General features: G+C 45.8%; 1 protein-coding gene across 1 annotated transcript; it reads left to right on the top strand.

Annotated features, from left to right (window-relative positions):
• Positions 1-2,247: 2,247 nt before the first annotated feature.
• Positions 2,248-14,149, top strand: AKR1A1 (aldo-keto reductase family 1 member A1). Its single transcript, XM_037827360.1, has 9 exons — positions 2,248-2,590; positions 9,143-9,232; positions 11,033-11,152; positions 11,312-11,463; positions 12,082-12,277; positions 12,583-12,782; positions 13,036-13,108; positions 13,252-13,338; positions 13,989-14,149. Exons 2-9 carry the CDS (start codon positions 9,149-9,151, stop codon positions 14,052-14,054), a joined length of 978 nt encoding a protein of 325 aa, XP_037683288.1. The 5' UTR covers positions 2,248-2,590; positions 9,143-9,148; the 3' UTR covers positions 14,055-14,149.
• Positions 14,150-16,806: the final 2,657 nt, after the last annotated feature.

Genomic DNA, 16,806 nt, shown 5'->3' with positions numbered 1-16,806 from the left:
CAAAAAATTGGAAACAATTTGATTTGCATAAGGATCTGTCATCCAGTCATTAGAGTCCCTATGTATAGCGCCCTCAAAATTCTGGGGTCCCTATGTATAGCGCCCTCAAAATTCTGGGGCACTGTACCTTGAAGACTCAAGCTGAGTGAGAGGTGTGTCTTTTGTAAAATGGGAGAAGGATTATTGTGAAAACAATGGTGTTTTCTTAAGCAGACCAGTTTTATTTAAAAATATACAATATATGAAAGTTGCAGAAAATAAAGTTTAGTCCCTTAACACTATTCACCCTGAGTACCCTTTGGAGTATTTATGTACACCCACTCTGAAAACTCTTGGAAGGCTAGGGTGTGCCTTGTGTGTAACATCCCTGTAGCCAGAACTAAGAGCAAAAGGAAGGAGGTGCCTGGAATACAAGTGATGATTCAGCAGTTCCTCAGGCCACAAGGTCACTGCCTCGCCTGATTGTTGATCTCTGGACTTTTAAGTCAGATTCAACAGGAAAAAAAAATGGAGGGAATCCACCAAACCCAGCAGAAGTCGGTGGGAGAAGGGATGGGATAGATATCATGTGTCTCCCTGATGGCAAATCTTTGCTGGGTGTGATAGCTGGATAAGTGGAAAACACTCAACATAATTCTTTAGCTGGAAAATGCTTAGTATAGTCTTCAGTAGCCAATAGGAGAAAAAAACTGTTTATTAAGATCATTTCATTCAAGCAGCCTTGAGTTATTCTGACCATGAAAAGCCCTTATTAAAATAACTTGCTGTTGTTCTAATATTAACAAGAAAAAAACTTGCTCTCTGCTCCCAGGAACTTTCCCAGCATTGCCCACAGGAGGAAACCACCATATGGTTTGATAAAGAACTGGCTTTTTGAAAAACAAACCTGAATGAGGGAAGGACTTCAGGACTTAAAGATAACAAGGAGATGCTGACAGAACAGCTTTCTCTCTTCTAGTCCCCCCGCCCCCCCCTTTCTGCTTTCTTCTGGCTTCTGGCCATTTCTTTTGTCTGCTTGGGGTTATAAAAGCCCTCACAGGGAACTGGGCTTGAAAGGTTTTTCTTTCCTCCAGCTCCTTGTTGATGCAGCTTCAATATACTCAGCTTCTCACCAAAGAAAGACTTGTTTCTCTGTTTGATGTGGGATCAGGCAGGCCTGACTACCTGGAACTGGATTTTCTACTGATAACAGGTGTAAAGTGTGTGTGTTGGGGGTGGGGGCGCACAGAGCAGAGAACGACCATAAATTCTAATCTCCAAAGCTGGAATCTGAGAGTCTTTATGAGGATAGTTGGTGTTAAGTGGCAGACATTTGTTCTATCAAGACATCCCTTATATTAGGGAGACAGTGGGAAGTAATTCCAGAAAAGGAAAAAATGTGGAGGAGTGCTAGGGGAGGAGAAACAAGTTGAGAGAAAAAGATTCCCCTCGGCTTGCTTATGCTAGGATAACGCAGCCTCCTGCCCACCCCCACCAAGTAAAACACGTAAATGCAAGACATCTCTCAGTGCAAGTGGATTTGAAATTCAACTGGCATTTCAAATCTCAAATCTGTAATTTAATAGCTATGTGACTTTGGACAAACTATTCAACCTTGCTGAGTCTCTTCTATCTGGAAAATGGATCACGAATACCACCCACACGGGATTCTAGTGAGCTGGTAAGGTCTATATATCGTCTCTGGTGGTGGTTACATAACAAAAATTCATAGAACTGTACACTTAAGATTTGTGCACTTTTCTGTATATTTGCTATACTACAATAAAAAGGTTTCCAAGAAATTAAAAAAAAAAAATTGATGAATCCTCACGTTTCCAAGTCTTTGGCACAGTGCCTGGCACAAAAATGCGCGGCCAGAGCTCACAGTTAAAGGGATCAGAAATTTCTATTGCCTGAAGTCGTAGACTTAAAGATCTCCTGTTTTGGTCAACCTTTGTGTAGCGGCTAATCTCTAGGCCTCAGTTTGCCTTACCAAGTAATTGTGCTAGTTTAGGCGAACTCTGGGAATCCAGCTAACCCGACCGTAAGGGAGAAAATGGCGCGAAAACTACGTATTGCCGATACAGAGGGAGGGCAGGCAGCCAAGGAAACCACAACGTGGCATTTAGGCTGCTACTTCCTCAAACGACTAGCGCGGGCTAGAGCGGCACCTCCGCGGCGCGCGGTGCAGCGTGGGCCAGCAAGAGGTGCGGCCCGGCCCGCCCCCAGGACCACCTACGTGGCCGGCTGCGTGCGCTGCACTCTACCTAGCGCCGCGGCGTGAGCGTCAGACCTCCGACAATCCGTCGTCCAGCGGCCTGGGCGGAGGTGATACAGTCCTCCGGACGTGGCTGCCATCTTCCCAGCTCCTCCCCCGGGGCGGGGACGGGGTCCGAACCTCGGCGAGTGATGCTGGATCCCGGGCCCCCGCCCCTGCCTCCGGGAGGAGCTTCTTCAGCACCGCGACACTTAAGCAGAGTCCCTGCCCCCTGCATCAGGCTGAGTTCCCTTGTGACTTGCCGCTCCGGAACCGGAGGCCTATTGGGTCCCGAGCAGGACTCGGAACTGAACAGAGGACACACTACCCTGTGTACTCTGTGCTTCTGCAGAGGTGAGTTTCTCCTGCTGCTGCTTCATCTTTCTCCCCGAGGAGATGGCCTCGTCCTTCGCTATAGAAGTGCCCGCCCCCCAGATAGAGCGAAGAGCGGCCTGAAGTAGTTTCGGATTTGAGCGCCTCCACTTACTGGCTGTGTGATCTTGGATAAATTCTCAGCTTCTCTGGGCCTGTTTCCTCAGTGCTAATATGAGTTCCTGCATCAGAGCTGTAGCATGAATTAAATGAGATAAAGCCTTTAAAGCTCCTGGCACATAATAGACGCTCAATAATTTTTAGCTGCCTTTATTTTGTTTGCTCATTTATGAGATTTTTCCAGGAGCTCCGGCTTTCTTTTGGGGCTGCAGGGATGCCTGTCCGAAGTGGCGGAAGGGCGAGAATTCTCTCGTTTAGGCACCTGCCTTGGATTTGGGAAACGCTAGGGCATGGCTTTCCGTTTTCCTACCTATTCCCGCAGAGCTACGTTAAACAGTGAGACTCCGAATCTGAACCTTCACTGGTTGGGGCTGCTGTGAACTCTCCCTTTTAGCCTGTCTTTATTCAGGGCTGGAGGACCTCCCTTAGAAGAGTTTTGATAGTTCTGATGAGGCGCCTTAGTTTTTCCAAGATTTCAGTTTCTTAATTGTAATACAGGAGCAATCTCAGAATGATACTGTCTGGGATCCTTGGAATTTTTTTGTCAAATATGGTGGGGTGCTTTGAGATTCTCCAGAGATGATTCTTTCCAGATTTCCCAAGAAAAAGGAAGATGTTGATGAAGGCAGTGACTTCCTCAAATGCCCCTCCAGTTGGCCAAACTCCAAGTGCCAGGATCTCCCCCATTTGATTGTGTGTGTGTGTATGTGTATGTGTAGTGCGTAGATATGAATGGGGCAGGCACCCTAGGAATGAGAGGTTCAGACAGATGACAGACCCTGACCTCAAGGAGTTCCTGGGTTTGTTGAGAAAACTGTTATGTAAACAGAAAAATGCAGCAGTGCACAAGATATTAGTACATGGGAGGAGCCAGAAATTTAAAGTGTTAGTTGAAGCATGAGCAGCAGTTAGCCAGGCAAAGGTGAAGCTTGAGAAAGAAAAGTGAGTGGATGCATGGAGTCAAGTGGTGGCTGGTTCTGTAGGGTCTAGAACATGGAGTGTGAAGTAAGGAGGTGGAGAAATGAGGAGGGCAGGGGCCAGGTTATGAAGGGTCTTACCAAAGAGTCTGAACTTTGTCCTGAGGGTAGGGGAGAGCTGTTGGAGGAGTTTGAGCCTGGGAGTCACATGATCAGATGTGGTGAATGGATTGTGGGGGAAGGACCCAGATTGGAAACAGAGAATTAAACAGGCTGTTGCCATGGTCCGGGTAATGGATAATGGTGGTCAGAGCTAGGACAGTGGCAGTGGAAACAGATACAGATGGATTGGAGAAAGAAAGATTTAGAAATATTTATTATATATATATATAATTTTTATTGCGGATATATATATGCACACACACACACAGAATTTCCCATTAGAACTATTTTTAAGTGTACAACTCAGTGGTATTAATTACATTCATAGTGTTGTACTACCATTACCACCACCCATCACCAAAACCCTTTCATCACCCCCAAACAAACTCTGCACCTACTAAGCACTAACTCCCCAATCCTCCTCTCCCCCAGCCCCTAGTAACCTCCAATCTACTTTCTATTTGTATGAATTTGCTTATTCTAGGTGTTTCATATAAGTAGAATCATGCAATATTTGTCCTTTTGTGTTTGGCTTATTTAACTCAACATAATGATTTCAGGGTTCATTCATGTTACATAGCATGTATAGGAAGTATATATTTTTAAATACTTCTTGACACATGTATCAAATATATGAAGTATTATTAAAAGCTTGTCTTACATAACTGTTTAGACAAACAGTATTTCTTTTTATATTTACAAATGTTAACAGGATTTTTTACTCAGCTAAAGCAGACCAACTCTGGGCCACAATTACATATTTACGGTAGTTTCCCAAGCTGGCTTCTTTAGAAATACAGGAGAAGATACAGTCCTCTCCCCCATCATTTGTCAAACCATAATCATGTAATACTCAGAAATGCCTCAAAGGAGCTGTAAATACTTTCTTTAGATGGTTTTTTTAAAAGCCCCATGGAGCAGCCAGAAGCCCAATGTCAACGAAACCTGGAGAGAAAGGAGAAGGCATCTCCATGTGCATTGCCATGTGACAGAAAAGCCAAGGAACCCCAAAGATTGCCCAGCCAGAAGATACCAACCCCAGGAGGAAGCATGCTGTTTTGGTTTGCTAAAGTGCTGGCAAGCAATATACCAGAAATGGGTTGACTTTTAACAAGGGGGATTTATTAAGTTACAAGTTACAATTGTAAAGCCATGAAAATGTCCAGATTAAGACATCAACAAGAGGATACCTTCTCTGAGGAAAGGCTGCTGGCATCCAGGGTTCCTCTGTCAGAAAGCAAGGCACATGGTGGGCATCTGCTGGTCCTTCATTCCCAGGTTTCACTGCTCTCAGCTTCTGGTTCCATTGGCTTTATCTCTGAGCATCTGTGGGTTCTCTCCTTGTGTTTCGAGGGCATTTCTCTTTCTCTGCTCTCTCTCTCTCTCTTTCTGCCTTTTATCTTCTCATAAAGGATTAAGACCCACCTTGAATTGGGTGGGTCACATCCCAATTGAAACAACCTAACCTAAAGATCCCACCCACAATAGGTTTGCACCCACAAGAATGGGTAAAAGAACATGACCTTTTCTGGGATATATAACAGTTCCAAACCAGCACACATGCCTTCTAGCCTCTGAAACCATGAGCCAATAAATTCCTGTATTGAAGAGTGGCTTCAATACCCATTGCGTGGTATTTGTTTTAGCAGCTAAGAAACCAAAACAGTTTTTGGTTCTGGTAAGTGGAGTGCTACTATGGCAAATACCTAAAATTGTGGGAATGGCTTTGGAATTGTGTAATGGATAGAGACTGGAAGAATTGTGGGGCACTTGATAGAAAAAGCCTAGATTGCTTTGAAGAGACTTTGGTTAGAAATACAGATGTTAAAGGTACTTCTGATGAAGACTTAGAAGGAAATGGTGAATGTGTTATTAGAATTTTGAAGAAAGTTGATCCTTGTATAAAGTGTCAGAGAACTTGGCAAAATTGTGTTCTGACGTCAGATTGAAAGCGGAATTTGTAAGCAGTGAACTTGGATATTTAGCAGAGGAGATTTCCAAGCTAAGTGCAGAAGGTGCAGACTAGCTTCTTGTAGGTTACAGTAAAAAGTGAGAGGGAAGGGATAAGCTGAGAACTGAACTCTTAAGCACAAGGAAACCAGAAATTGATGGTTTGGAAAATTCTGGGCCTATCCAGATAGGTTCTGAGACTAGGGCCAGAAGTGGTTCTATCAGAGACCTCACTGAGTCCCCAGAGGACAGTGCTCCTTGTGAGAGTTTAACTGAATAAGGGTTTAGCTAAAGAGGGTGTGGCTGAACATGGATCTAGTCAGCCATTTCAATGGAAAAGTCAGGACTGGAGATGCAGTAATCCAGGAAGGATCTATGGAAAGTTCTATTGTCTGATGGTTTGGACCCACTTGAACTGCACACAAAGCCGACAAGAGTTTTGAAAAATGTGTATGAGCAGAACCCCTGCCAGCCTGGATGGAAAAGGAGAGAAAAGGGGCAAATTGAAGGAAGAGTGGCTTCAAGGGCAGAACCATGGAAGTCAAGGTCGGAACCAAAAGATATCAGGACAAGAAAGCGGGCCCACCCATGTGTGTTGAAAGGGTGGGTAATGGGGTAAGTTGTCTGCCCCAGTGCTTGGAGCAGGTGGGCCTTGTACCTCCTTATTTAGAGAGAGTGCCAACACCCCAGTGTTTGGAGAACAGGGGCTTGGGGAATGTTGAATCCCATGTACCTATGGTACATACTGGTGGAAATGTCTAAAGGGAGTTCAGTATATAGAACTGGGGTGGGAGGAATCGGTGCTGAGGTGATAACTGAAGACATGAGCTCGACTAGAGAGTGAGAAGAAGATCGAGGACAGAACCCTGAGGGACACCAACATTTATGGGAGGCAGAAAAGAGACCAGAGAACACTCACATATATCCCTCTTTTTTCTGTGCCTCCAAGTTCCTTGCATCCAGGCAGCATCTTTTGAGTCCTTCTCGCTGAAGGGAAGACTGAGCCCCAGAAAAGGAACTTAGGAGCTAAATTAGGAATAATAAAACCTGAGTGCTGATACTACGATCATATCCTCTCCCCACCACCCCACATCCAAGGACTCTCCCTTTCATATCCAGGATCTCTTCCAAGACAATCTCAGGGTTTCCGAGAGCTGTCAGATCTCCAGTAAGCAGTTCCTGACAAGCTTAGGGCCTGGGGTATATTAATGCAGAGCTAGGCTGGAAGGCTGCTGCCACAGACAAAGGAAGAGGAAGTCAAGAGCTGGCGGAAGGTGACTTCCTGTCCCGGTAAAAACACCTGTCTTCTGTCTGCAGGCCCCTCCATTCTCTTCTTTGGAGCTGTTGTTCTTTGCAGATATTAGATTTTCTTACCTGTGGGATACCCCTCCCCAACCTCCAGCCCTTTTGGTTTATAATTTCACCAGCAAATGAAAGGGAGGAAAGAAAAAAAAAAAAAAAGGGAGAAGCAAGCATCAGGTTTCTTCTTCCCTCTCCCCTTAGCCAGGTTTTTGTTCAAGCTCTCAGCCCAGATGTAATTTCAGAGCCCTCCTTTGTGTGCTGGGAAATCTGGGAGAGGTCAATAGTTTACATGTTTTGATGATCAAGTCCAAGAAACTGGGATGCTAGTTCTTCCTCTGAAGACCAGGCATGTGGTCCTGATCCCTGGGAAGTTTGGTTACAAACAGTATTGCCCTCAGTGATTATGTGTTATTTGCTGCTCAGTTGATTAGTTTTTCTTTGTTTTTTTTTTTAGTAGGAAAGAGTGGTCTCCATAATCAGATTATACTAGATTATAAAATTCTTCCTGAATTAGAAGTGTTAAGAAAGACAATTTTAGTGTATTGGTCATGTAACTAGTCTTATTATTTACTCTGTTTTTTTTTTTTTTAAGGTTTTGTTGTGTTAACATATATCTATCATAATACTCTTGGTTTCCTTTCAGAACTTGGAAACAAGAGTTGTATTTATAAAGTTATTTTTGGTAATGAAATCAGTCCTGAGAGAGGAAAGAATAGGAATTATGGTACTGATGAGGTCAAGGGAAAAGCTTATTTCTACCTTACTGCCCCTTGGAATGAGCATTCTTTCTCCTTTCCCTTTCACTTTGTAACTCCTGTTCATTCGTTCTTTAAAACTTGACTCAGAAGCCATCTTAACTGGATCACTCTTTTCCTTCAGCCCTGTGTAGCACTTGTACAGAGTTTGGTCATAGTTCTTATCATTTTGTACTGACATCATCTGTCCCTTTCAACCCGTCCCTCCCCTCAACCAGGCCATAATCTCCAGGAGGGCAGGGGGCCTATTTGAGTATGTCTTTAGAGTCTAGCACAAGGCCATTTGCTGAATGAATGAGTATTCTTGGACCATTTGGGGATTTCTGACTTTCAGAGATCCCTTAAGGTGCATGCTCCAGTCACTCACCTCCTTTGTTTGGTTAGAAATTTGCTTGTATCTATAATTCACTTCTTTTCTGCTGCACTGCAGCCCTGTGCTAGTTTCCCCTTCCTAGGAAGACTTTTCTCCCTTGACTCTTAGGAAAATCCAACTGACTTTTAAAAGCCAGTGTCAACATCTCCTGATCCTCACCCTATACAATTCATTTCCTTTTCTGTAGCACAGTGTACATGAGTCCTTTTCTGTAGCCCAGTGTACAGTGTACGTGAGGCCTAGCACATGTATTTTTATATGTCTGTCTTTACCTGCTTTCTTCCTACCCCCACTCCATTAGCTCGTCCTTGGATCTTTGGTTCTGCCACAGGGTAGTGATTTGGGGCAAATAACTTTACCTCTCCAAGCCTCAGTTATCTCATCTAAAAAACTAACTTCCCTTGTAGGAACCCACTCATGCCTGCTATCATAGGTGACCAGACCTCTGTAGTGGGCTCAGGAACTCTGTTCTCACAGTCTCCTGGGAATGCTCATTTCATCCTCAAAGAAGTGCCCCTTTCCTGAACCTATCCCATTTCCTGGTCTCTCTTTGTCTCATTAATGGCCTTGCCTATCTTAGACTGGTATGAGACCTTATTTTGTTAAGCCTGGGTTAATAATAAGGCCTTATTTGGTTAAGCCATCTCACCTTTGTTTTTAGGTACTGGAGCTTCTTAACACAGATCTTTAACTGATAAAAGGAAGATCAGCCAGGCTGGTCTGGTTAGTGTTTGTCCAGGAGCTGCTGCTGGCTTTGGTTTGTTCCGTGCACCCCATCTCAGTTGCATCTGCTTGCAGACACATACACACAACCATATGTTGCTTCTCCCACCACTTCTGCTCCCCTTTTCCCCTTCTGACCCTGGCCCATGTTTTGGAGGGGTCTTAACCAGTGGGTGGCTAAGGCCCAAGCAACCCTGACCTTCACACCATTCTCTTCTCCTCTGCGTTTCAGGGAGCAATGGCGGCCTCCTGTGTCCTCCTGCACACTGGGCAGAAGATGCCCCTGATTGGACTGGGCACCTGGAAGAGTGAGCCTGGCCAGGTGAGGGATGGGGGTATGAAAGAGGTACTTCTTGAGTCTCTGCTAGGGAAAAGGCAGGGTTTGGGAGAAGGGCCCCACCTTTCTCCTAGCAGCCCCACCCTGTGCTTCACTTCAGGTGGGGCTGAGCCTAGAGGGCTGTGGGAAGAGGTAAGAAAAGAAAGGACCGGAAGTGAGCCCCTGGCTCCCACAGCTGCCTCACCTTCCCCAGCTGATTCTGAGGGCAGCCTGAGGGGCCCAGCAGGGCCAAGGGCATAGGAAGGAAACCTTTCTCTAACTGTAGCTGCATGGAGTGCTGTGGCAGATATGGGCCCTCTGTGCCTGGCCTTGTGTTGACCCCTGTCATGGCACTTGTTACCCTCTGCTCTGATCATGACTCCTTTCCCAAACAGGGATCCTTGGGGGCTGGGCCTCTCCCTAATCCTCAGTCCACAGTTTGGCAAGCTATCATGTTTGAAGAATAGCTAGTTTAACAAGGTAGATCAAGGGTCAGCAAACTTTCTTAAAAGAACCAGATGGTTAATATTTTAGGCTCTGCCAAAAACAGGCAAAATGAAGGCCATTATACAGATACTAATATAATCTTTTAATAAGTAACAATTTAAAAATATAAAAAAAACATTCTTAGCTTATGGTCTGTAAATAATAATAATAATAGGCAGCTGTATTCTATTAATCACTGGTGTAGACCCTCCTAGCCTAGGGGAGCCTGGGAATGGAGACTTGTTTTCCTAGGGTTGATATAGTTATGGCACTTGGCTCCCTCCTGGGGTGGGGCATCTCCCCAGGACCTTTTTCTTGAAATCTGAGTCAGAGTTAAGTGAAGTTTTGGGATTAAGTTTGGGACGGACTCCAGAAGGAGCACAGTCTCTTCTTTCTGGGATTTAGGCTGGTATTTGTGGTGTGGTTGGATGACATCTGCCTTTTTCCCTTGGCTTTCCTTCCTACAACTGCCTAGAGCCCTAGAGCTGGGGTCCTGGTGCTCCAGGCAGGCACTTGACACAGTCTGAGGACAAGTCCAGGAGCTAAGTCAAGGCAGAGGGTGGAAGCCAGAGCCAGGGCCAGGCAGGGGCATGGAACATCAGGGGTAGGGTCAGGGGTATGGGAGCATGTCTGAATAGTAAGAGCTGCATGTAGATGGGGATCTTGAATGTCAAGCCAGGTACTCATGGCAAAAGCTTTGGTTACATTGTTGCCAGGGCCTGGCACCCTCAGTCCTGCTTCTCATGTCGTGTTTCCAGTCTGGTTTTTAGCAAATTGACTGACACATCCTCCTACTTGGTGTCTGCTTTCTTCTCTCTCATCAGGGGTCACTGGGCCCGGCTTCTGTCTCACTTCTCTGCCTTCCTTAATTTTTTTCCCCTCTCATCTCTTCTGCTGGCCCTGAGCCTTGACCTAGGAAATTTTCACCTGTATATCATGTTTCCTCAACCAGTTCCTCAAGGCTGGGGATCTGTTTCCATGACCTATAGTTCTGTCCTCTTATCTATTTATCCATCCATTTTCTGAATAAAAAAGCCTTCTTTATGCTGGGTGCTGAGAACACATTGTTAGTTTTTTCTGGGTTTTGCTGAGATGGCTTGTGTAGGAAAGGGTCTTGGGCTGGTGAAGTGAGGGTGGGACAAAAAGGGTTGGAGGCCTCTGAAAAAGTTTCTGATCTCCTAGACTAGAACCATCTTATGTCTTCTCCCTCCCACTGCATGGACGGCCCTGGTGTGTTCCTGCCTCCCTATCAGTGTCCCTCAGGGGCCAGTTTCTGGCCAAGACCAATAGAACTAAACCTCTGCTTCTCTCACCCGGCAGGTAAAAGCAGCTATTAAGTATGCCTTGAGTGTTGGCTACCGTCACATTGACTGTGCTGCTATCTATGGCAATGAGACTGAGATTGGGGAGGCGCTGAAGGAGAACATAGGACCAGGCAAGGTGAGGACAAGCTACAGAGAGGGGTGGGATGGGACAGCTCAGGGGCTTGGGCTGGAACCTTGGTGGAGGGATCAGCTTCCTTCTAGTTCTTCTCCCGGAGGGTGGGTGACACTTGGTGCCTGTGGCCCTTCTCACTATGGTCTCTGCCCCCTGCACCAGGCAGTGCCTCGGGAGGAGCTGTTTGTGACATCCAAGCTGTGGAACACCAAGCACCACCCTGAGGATGTAGAGCCTGCCCTCCGGAAGACACTGGCTGACCTCCAGCTGGAATATTTGGATCTGTACCTGATGCACTGGCCTTATGCTTTCGAGTGAGCCATTGCCAGGGTCTTCATCCAGGGAAGTAGGGGGTCAGCTGGGGTAGGGTTAATAACTTACTGTAAGACACAGTGGCAGAGCAGGATAGGAATACCCATTTATGTGGCAAGCTGAGGAGCTTGTCATGGAATCTCTGAACCTTTTCTGCTATAGAATCCAGGAGTTAAGCTACAGAAGAAGGAGTGGCACTCCATGTGGTGTATATTCCAGGGTATGCACAGGTCGTTCCTTCTGCTCCCTTTATTCATTCAGGAAACGATGTACTGACCCTTTTGCTCAGCTAGGCCCTGGGGTTGAGGTAACGAATAAAGCTCAGCAGATGATGTGCCTCGTCTGGAGGAAGGCTGGACATACTGCAGTTCCCTGAGGAGGAAGGAGTTGAAAAAGACTACTCAGAAGAAAGATGCAGTCTGGGTCTAGGAAGAAAAGGGGCTCTGGGCATTCCATGTAGAGTTAACACCTGGGTCATGATCTGGAAGGGTGAAAAGCATGGCCTTTTCTCATTCTTGGCTCTTTTCCCTCTGGAGTATGGGACATAGAGTGCCTGGATGGGCAGGTGGGGCAGGAACCTGGCATTTATGCTCACACTTGGGGGGTTGTCCCTTACTCAGGCGGGGAGACAACCCCTTCCCTAAGAATGCCGATGGAACTATACGTTATGACTCCACCCACTACAAGGAGACCTGGAAGGCTCTGGAGGCACTGGTGGCCAAGGGACTGGTGCGTGCACTGGGCCTTTCCAACTTTAGCAGCCGGCAGATCGATGATATCCTCAGTGTGGCCTCTGTGCGCCCAGCTGTCCTTCAGGTGAGCATAGCAAGCAAACCAGCTGGTTTGGGGTGTATGTGCACAAGAGCAAGAGTGGCTACAGATGGGTCTGCTTAATGGAGATAGCAAGTTGTCAGAAGTGGTGCGGAAGTCCTTTGCATAAAGCTGGGCATTGAAGCCCTGGGAGAGAATGAAATTGCTAATGGAAAACTGAGAAAAGTGGGCAGGGAGGGAGGAGGAAAACGGAGTCAGCAATGCAGGGTTGGTCAGGACATGCATGTCTGGGTGGGGCCAGGCACAGTTGGGTGGGGCTCCCCATGATGATGGGTTGTTCCCTGGCCCAGGTTGAGTGCCACCCATACCTGGCTCAGAATGAGCTGATTGCCCATTGCCAAGGACGCGGCCTGGAGGTGACTGCTTATAGCCCTCTGGGCTCCTCTGATCGTGCTTGGCGCCATCCTGATGAGCCTGTCCTGCTTGAGGAGCCAGTGGTTCTGACACTAGCTGAAAAATATGGCCGGTCTCCAGCTCAGGTCTTGCTCAGGTGTGAGAGGTTTTAGAGAAAGGGGGTGAGGTTGGGGAGAGGTTTGGAGGCAAGGAGGGGTTCCTTCTCTGAGTGCCTGGGTGAGGCTGAGGAGCTTGCCACGTGATCTGGGGGGAGGCTACTCTGAGGAATGTTCCCCATTCCAGTAGGGCTCAGGGGCTGCAGAAGCTTAGGGAAGGCTGTATGGAGGATGAAACAATGCTTAAACAAGCACTGACTCCTCTTTCTCTTCTATCTCAATCCCCCACTTTAGGTGGCAGGTCCAACGGAAAGTGATCTGCATCCCCAAGAGTGTCACTCCTTCCCGTATCCTTCAGAACATCCAGGTACTTGGGTAGTGGGTCCTGTCTTCTTTAGCCCACTGGGACACAGTCTAGCCCCAAGTCTGCCTGGCTAAGAAGGCAGTTTTCTGGAACCTTGGCTTCCACTCCCAAGGCTGGTTTTCCTAATCCCCACCCTCTTCCCTCAGGTATTTGACTTCACCTTCACCCCAGAAGAGACGAAGCAGCTGGATTCCCTGAACAAAAATTGGCGATACATTGTGCCCATGATTACGGTGAGGACTGATCACCAGCCCCCTACTCCAGCCCTGACTTAGGGAATGTAAAATTGGGCTGGGATTCTGGCCCAAGTCTGGTCTTAGGCTTGCTGATCAGGGGAGGGGAAGGATGGTGGACAGGGGTGGGTATGTGCTCTCTAGGACACTGGTCTCTTTTCTCTTCATTGAGCTTAGGGAAGTAGTATGCTCAGGAATTAGGCACATAACCTGTGGGTCCCAGTCCTGTTCCTTGATACCTTGTAATCTGGAACAAGTTCTTCAACTTCTCCAAATATCAGCTTCCTATCTGTAAAAAGAACTGAGTTCCTGATGCATAGTAGGTTCTGATATCAGTAGGTGGAGCCCAGAGAGCTTTCTTCACCTTGTTGGGGGGAACGGGGTTTGGAGGTGGGGGGTGGAGGTTTGAAGCCTGCTGCATGCAGGAAAATAATTAGCTCCCTAGCACTTGATCCCAGCTGAGACTGGAAACTCTTAGGAACAGGGTCAGCTATGTATGAGGCTATGGATTTGGTGCTGGAATGCTGTTGATAGTGTGGTGGGGCCCCTGTTCATTGCCATTTGGCAGGCATGGTGCTGTGAGGTTGTTCAGGAAGCTTTGGGAAAGTGCCCTGCATATTGCTAATGGAGTTATCTGTCTCTCTTTGCAGGTGAATGGGAAGCGGGTCCCAAGAGATGCGGGGCACCCTCTGTATCCCTTTAATGACCCATACTGAGGATGCAGCTTCCTGACTTCCCATCCAGCTCACTGGCCACAAAATCCTACCACACCCAGGAAGAGGGAGTTATTAAAATTGTTGGAGGATCCACACTGCTTGCTTTTATTTTCTGTTGGAAGCTGTTTCCCTCAGGGATGTCAGACCTAGGACTGCTGAGTGTGAACTGCCTTCATGGGGAGAGGGAATTGAGACCTGGGTTGGTGGGGGTGGGAAGTGTCAGCTAAAGCCCAAAGTTCTGATCTTGGTTCTGAAGGAACCTGCTAGGCAGCTGAATTCACCTGTTTTCCAGCTTTGGGTAAATTAGGGAAACATCGCCGTCTAGTGGCACTTTGAGCACTGCATGTTGCCCTGGAGATATTTTTCTGAGAAGGCCAAAAATTGGTCCGCTCAGAGGATTGAGAATAGGATAGTGAGTGTCCTGTGGTTTCATGGCAGTGCTGGGCCTGGGCCCTGAGTTCTCATCCCCCTGTACGGGTTAGTGCCTAGGGTTAGGAATATGAAGAGCCAAAAAAACTCATAAATATTCAGAAGTTGGGTAGTCTCAACTTGCAAAATCAAGAAAGGGGTGGACAGGGACTTTTTCTCCGTGTGCATAGGCTGTGAGGTAGGCAGAGTCAGGCCCAAAGCTTATCACTCCATACCCAGTGCTGTATCTTAGGTACTTCATAGTCCCACACAGAGGCTACTGATAACCATTTAGGAGGGATTTTAGCAAATCCTGTAAGCTTCAGTTGCACAAATCTCAGTTTAGTTTCCCAGTTGAACCATTGTGCTTCAGTCAACAGATATTTATTGGATAGTGTGATGGATTGAAGTGGTATGTACCCCCAGAAAATCTTGTTCTTAAAACTAATCCATTCCTGTGGGTGTAGACCTATTGTGGGTGGGACCTTTTGATTAGGTTATTTCAGCTGGGGCATGCCCAGGTGGGCCTTAATCCTTTTACTGGAGTCCTTTGTAAGAGGATGAAAACAGAGAGACCCAGAAGCTGAGAGAGAAAGCCACTGAAGCAAGAAACTGAAAGCAGTGATGCGTTGAAGAGAAGGGAGAGATTTCGTCATGTGCCTTGCCATCTGACAGAGGAGCCCAGGATCTCCAGTAGCCTGTCTTCAGGAAGAAGGTGTCATCTTGATGATGCCTTGATTTGAACATTTTTATGGTTTCAGAACTGTAAGCTTGTAAATTAATAAATCCCCGTCATCAAAATCCAGTCCATTTCTGGTATATTGCTTTTCAGCAGTGTTGGTTATGAGTTAGGCACAGTGCTAGACCCTCGGGATATAACTATAACCAAGGCATAATGTCCCTACAGTCTGCTTGAGGAGACATTCTTTAAGTAATTGCATAATTAGTTTAATTACAGTTGGAAGAAGTGCTATGAAGAAGTACAGAGTGTAAAGGCCTTCTGATTTAATCAGCTGCAATCTGAAGGATGAATAGGGATTAATTATAAAGGAGGTGAAAGTGGAAATAGCATTACATGCAAATTGACCAGCTTGGGAAGAAGCTGTTGCAAAAACTGAGAGAACTATAAGTGACAGAGGGCAGAATGGCATAAAACTATGCAGGGGGCTGGAGGTACAGGGCCTAGAAGACCATGTTAAGATTTTGCTTTTTACTTCTATATACAATGGGAAGACATGGAAAACGTTTTTGTTTTGTTTTATTTTTAAAGTTTTTATTGTGTTAACATATATACAACATGAATTTTCCCATTTTAACCACTTTCAAGTATACAATTCAGTGGTATTAATTACATTTACAGTGTTGTGCTACCATCACCACCATCCATTACCAAAACTTTCCCATCACCCTAAACAAACTCGATACCATTTAGCATTAACTTTCCATTCCCCACCCCTGCCTGTGGTAAATGGTAATCTACTTTCTGTTTCTATGTATTTGCATATAACTAGTATTTCATATAAAAGGCACCATATAATATCTGTCCTTTTGTATATGGCTTATTTCACTCAACATGATTTCTTCAAGATCATCAATGTAGTACCATGTATCAGAACGTCATTCTTTTTATGGCCAAATATTCTATTGTATTTATATACCACACTTTTTCTATCCATTCATCTGTTGATGGACACTGGGTTGCTGCCCCCTTTTGGCAATTGTGAATAATGCTGCTGTAAATATTTGTGTACAAATATTTGTTCCTCCTTTAAGTTCTTTTGGGTGTATACCTAGAAGTGGGATTGCTGGGTCATATGGTAATTCTGTTCAACTTTTTGAGGAACCACCAAACTGTTTCCCACAGTGACTGCACCATTTTAGATTCCCACCAATAATGTACGAAGGTTCCTATTTCTCCACATCCTAGCCAACACGTGTTAGTTTTTAAAATAGTAACCGTTCTAGTGGATGTTATCTATCTCATGTTTTGATTTGCATTTCCCTAATGGCTTATGATGTTGAGCATCTTTTCATGTGCTTATTGGCCATTTGAATATCATCATTGGAGAAGTGCCTATTCCAGAAAACATTTTTAAGTTGGATTGTTTGTCTTTTTCTTGTTGAGTTGTAGGAGTTCTTTATGTAATCTGGAGATTAAACTCTATTAGCTATGTGGGTTTCAAATATATTCTTCCATTCTACATGTTGTCTCTTCACTTTTGTTTTAGTTTCCTTTGCTGCTCAAGCAAATACCATGCAATGAATGGGTTTAAACAATGGGATTTTATTAGCTCATTGTTTTTGACGCACAGAAAGTCCAAATCAAGGTGCCATCCAGATGGTG

Source organism: Choloepus didactylus, chromosome 2 (genome assembly GCF_015220235.1).
Source record: "Choloepus didactylus isolate mChoDid1 chromosome 2, mChoDid1.pri, whole genome shotgun sequence".
NCBI classification, from domain to species: domain Eukaryota; kingdom Metazoa; phylum Chordata; class Mammalia; order Pilosa; family Megalonychidae; genus Choloepus; species Choloepus didactylus.
This window is presented reverse-complemented; position numbering and strand designations above follow the sequence as displayed.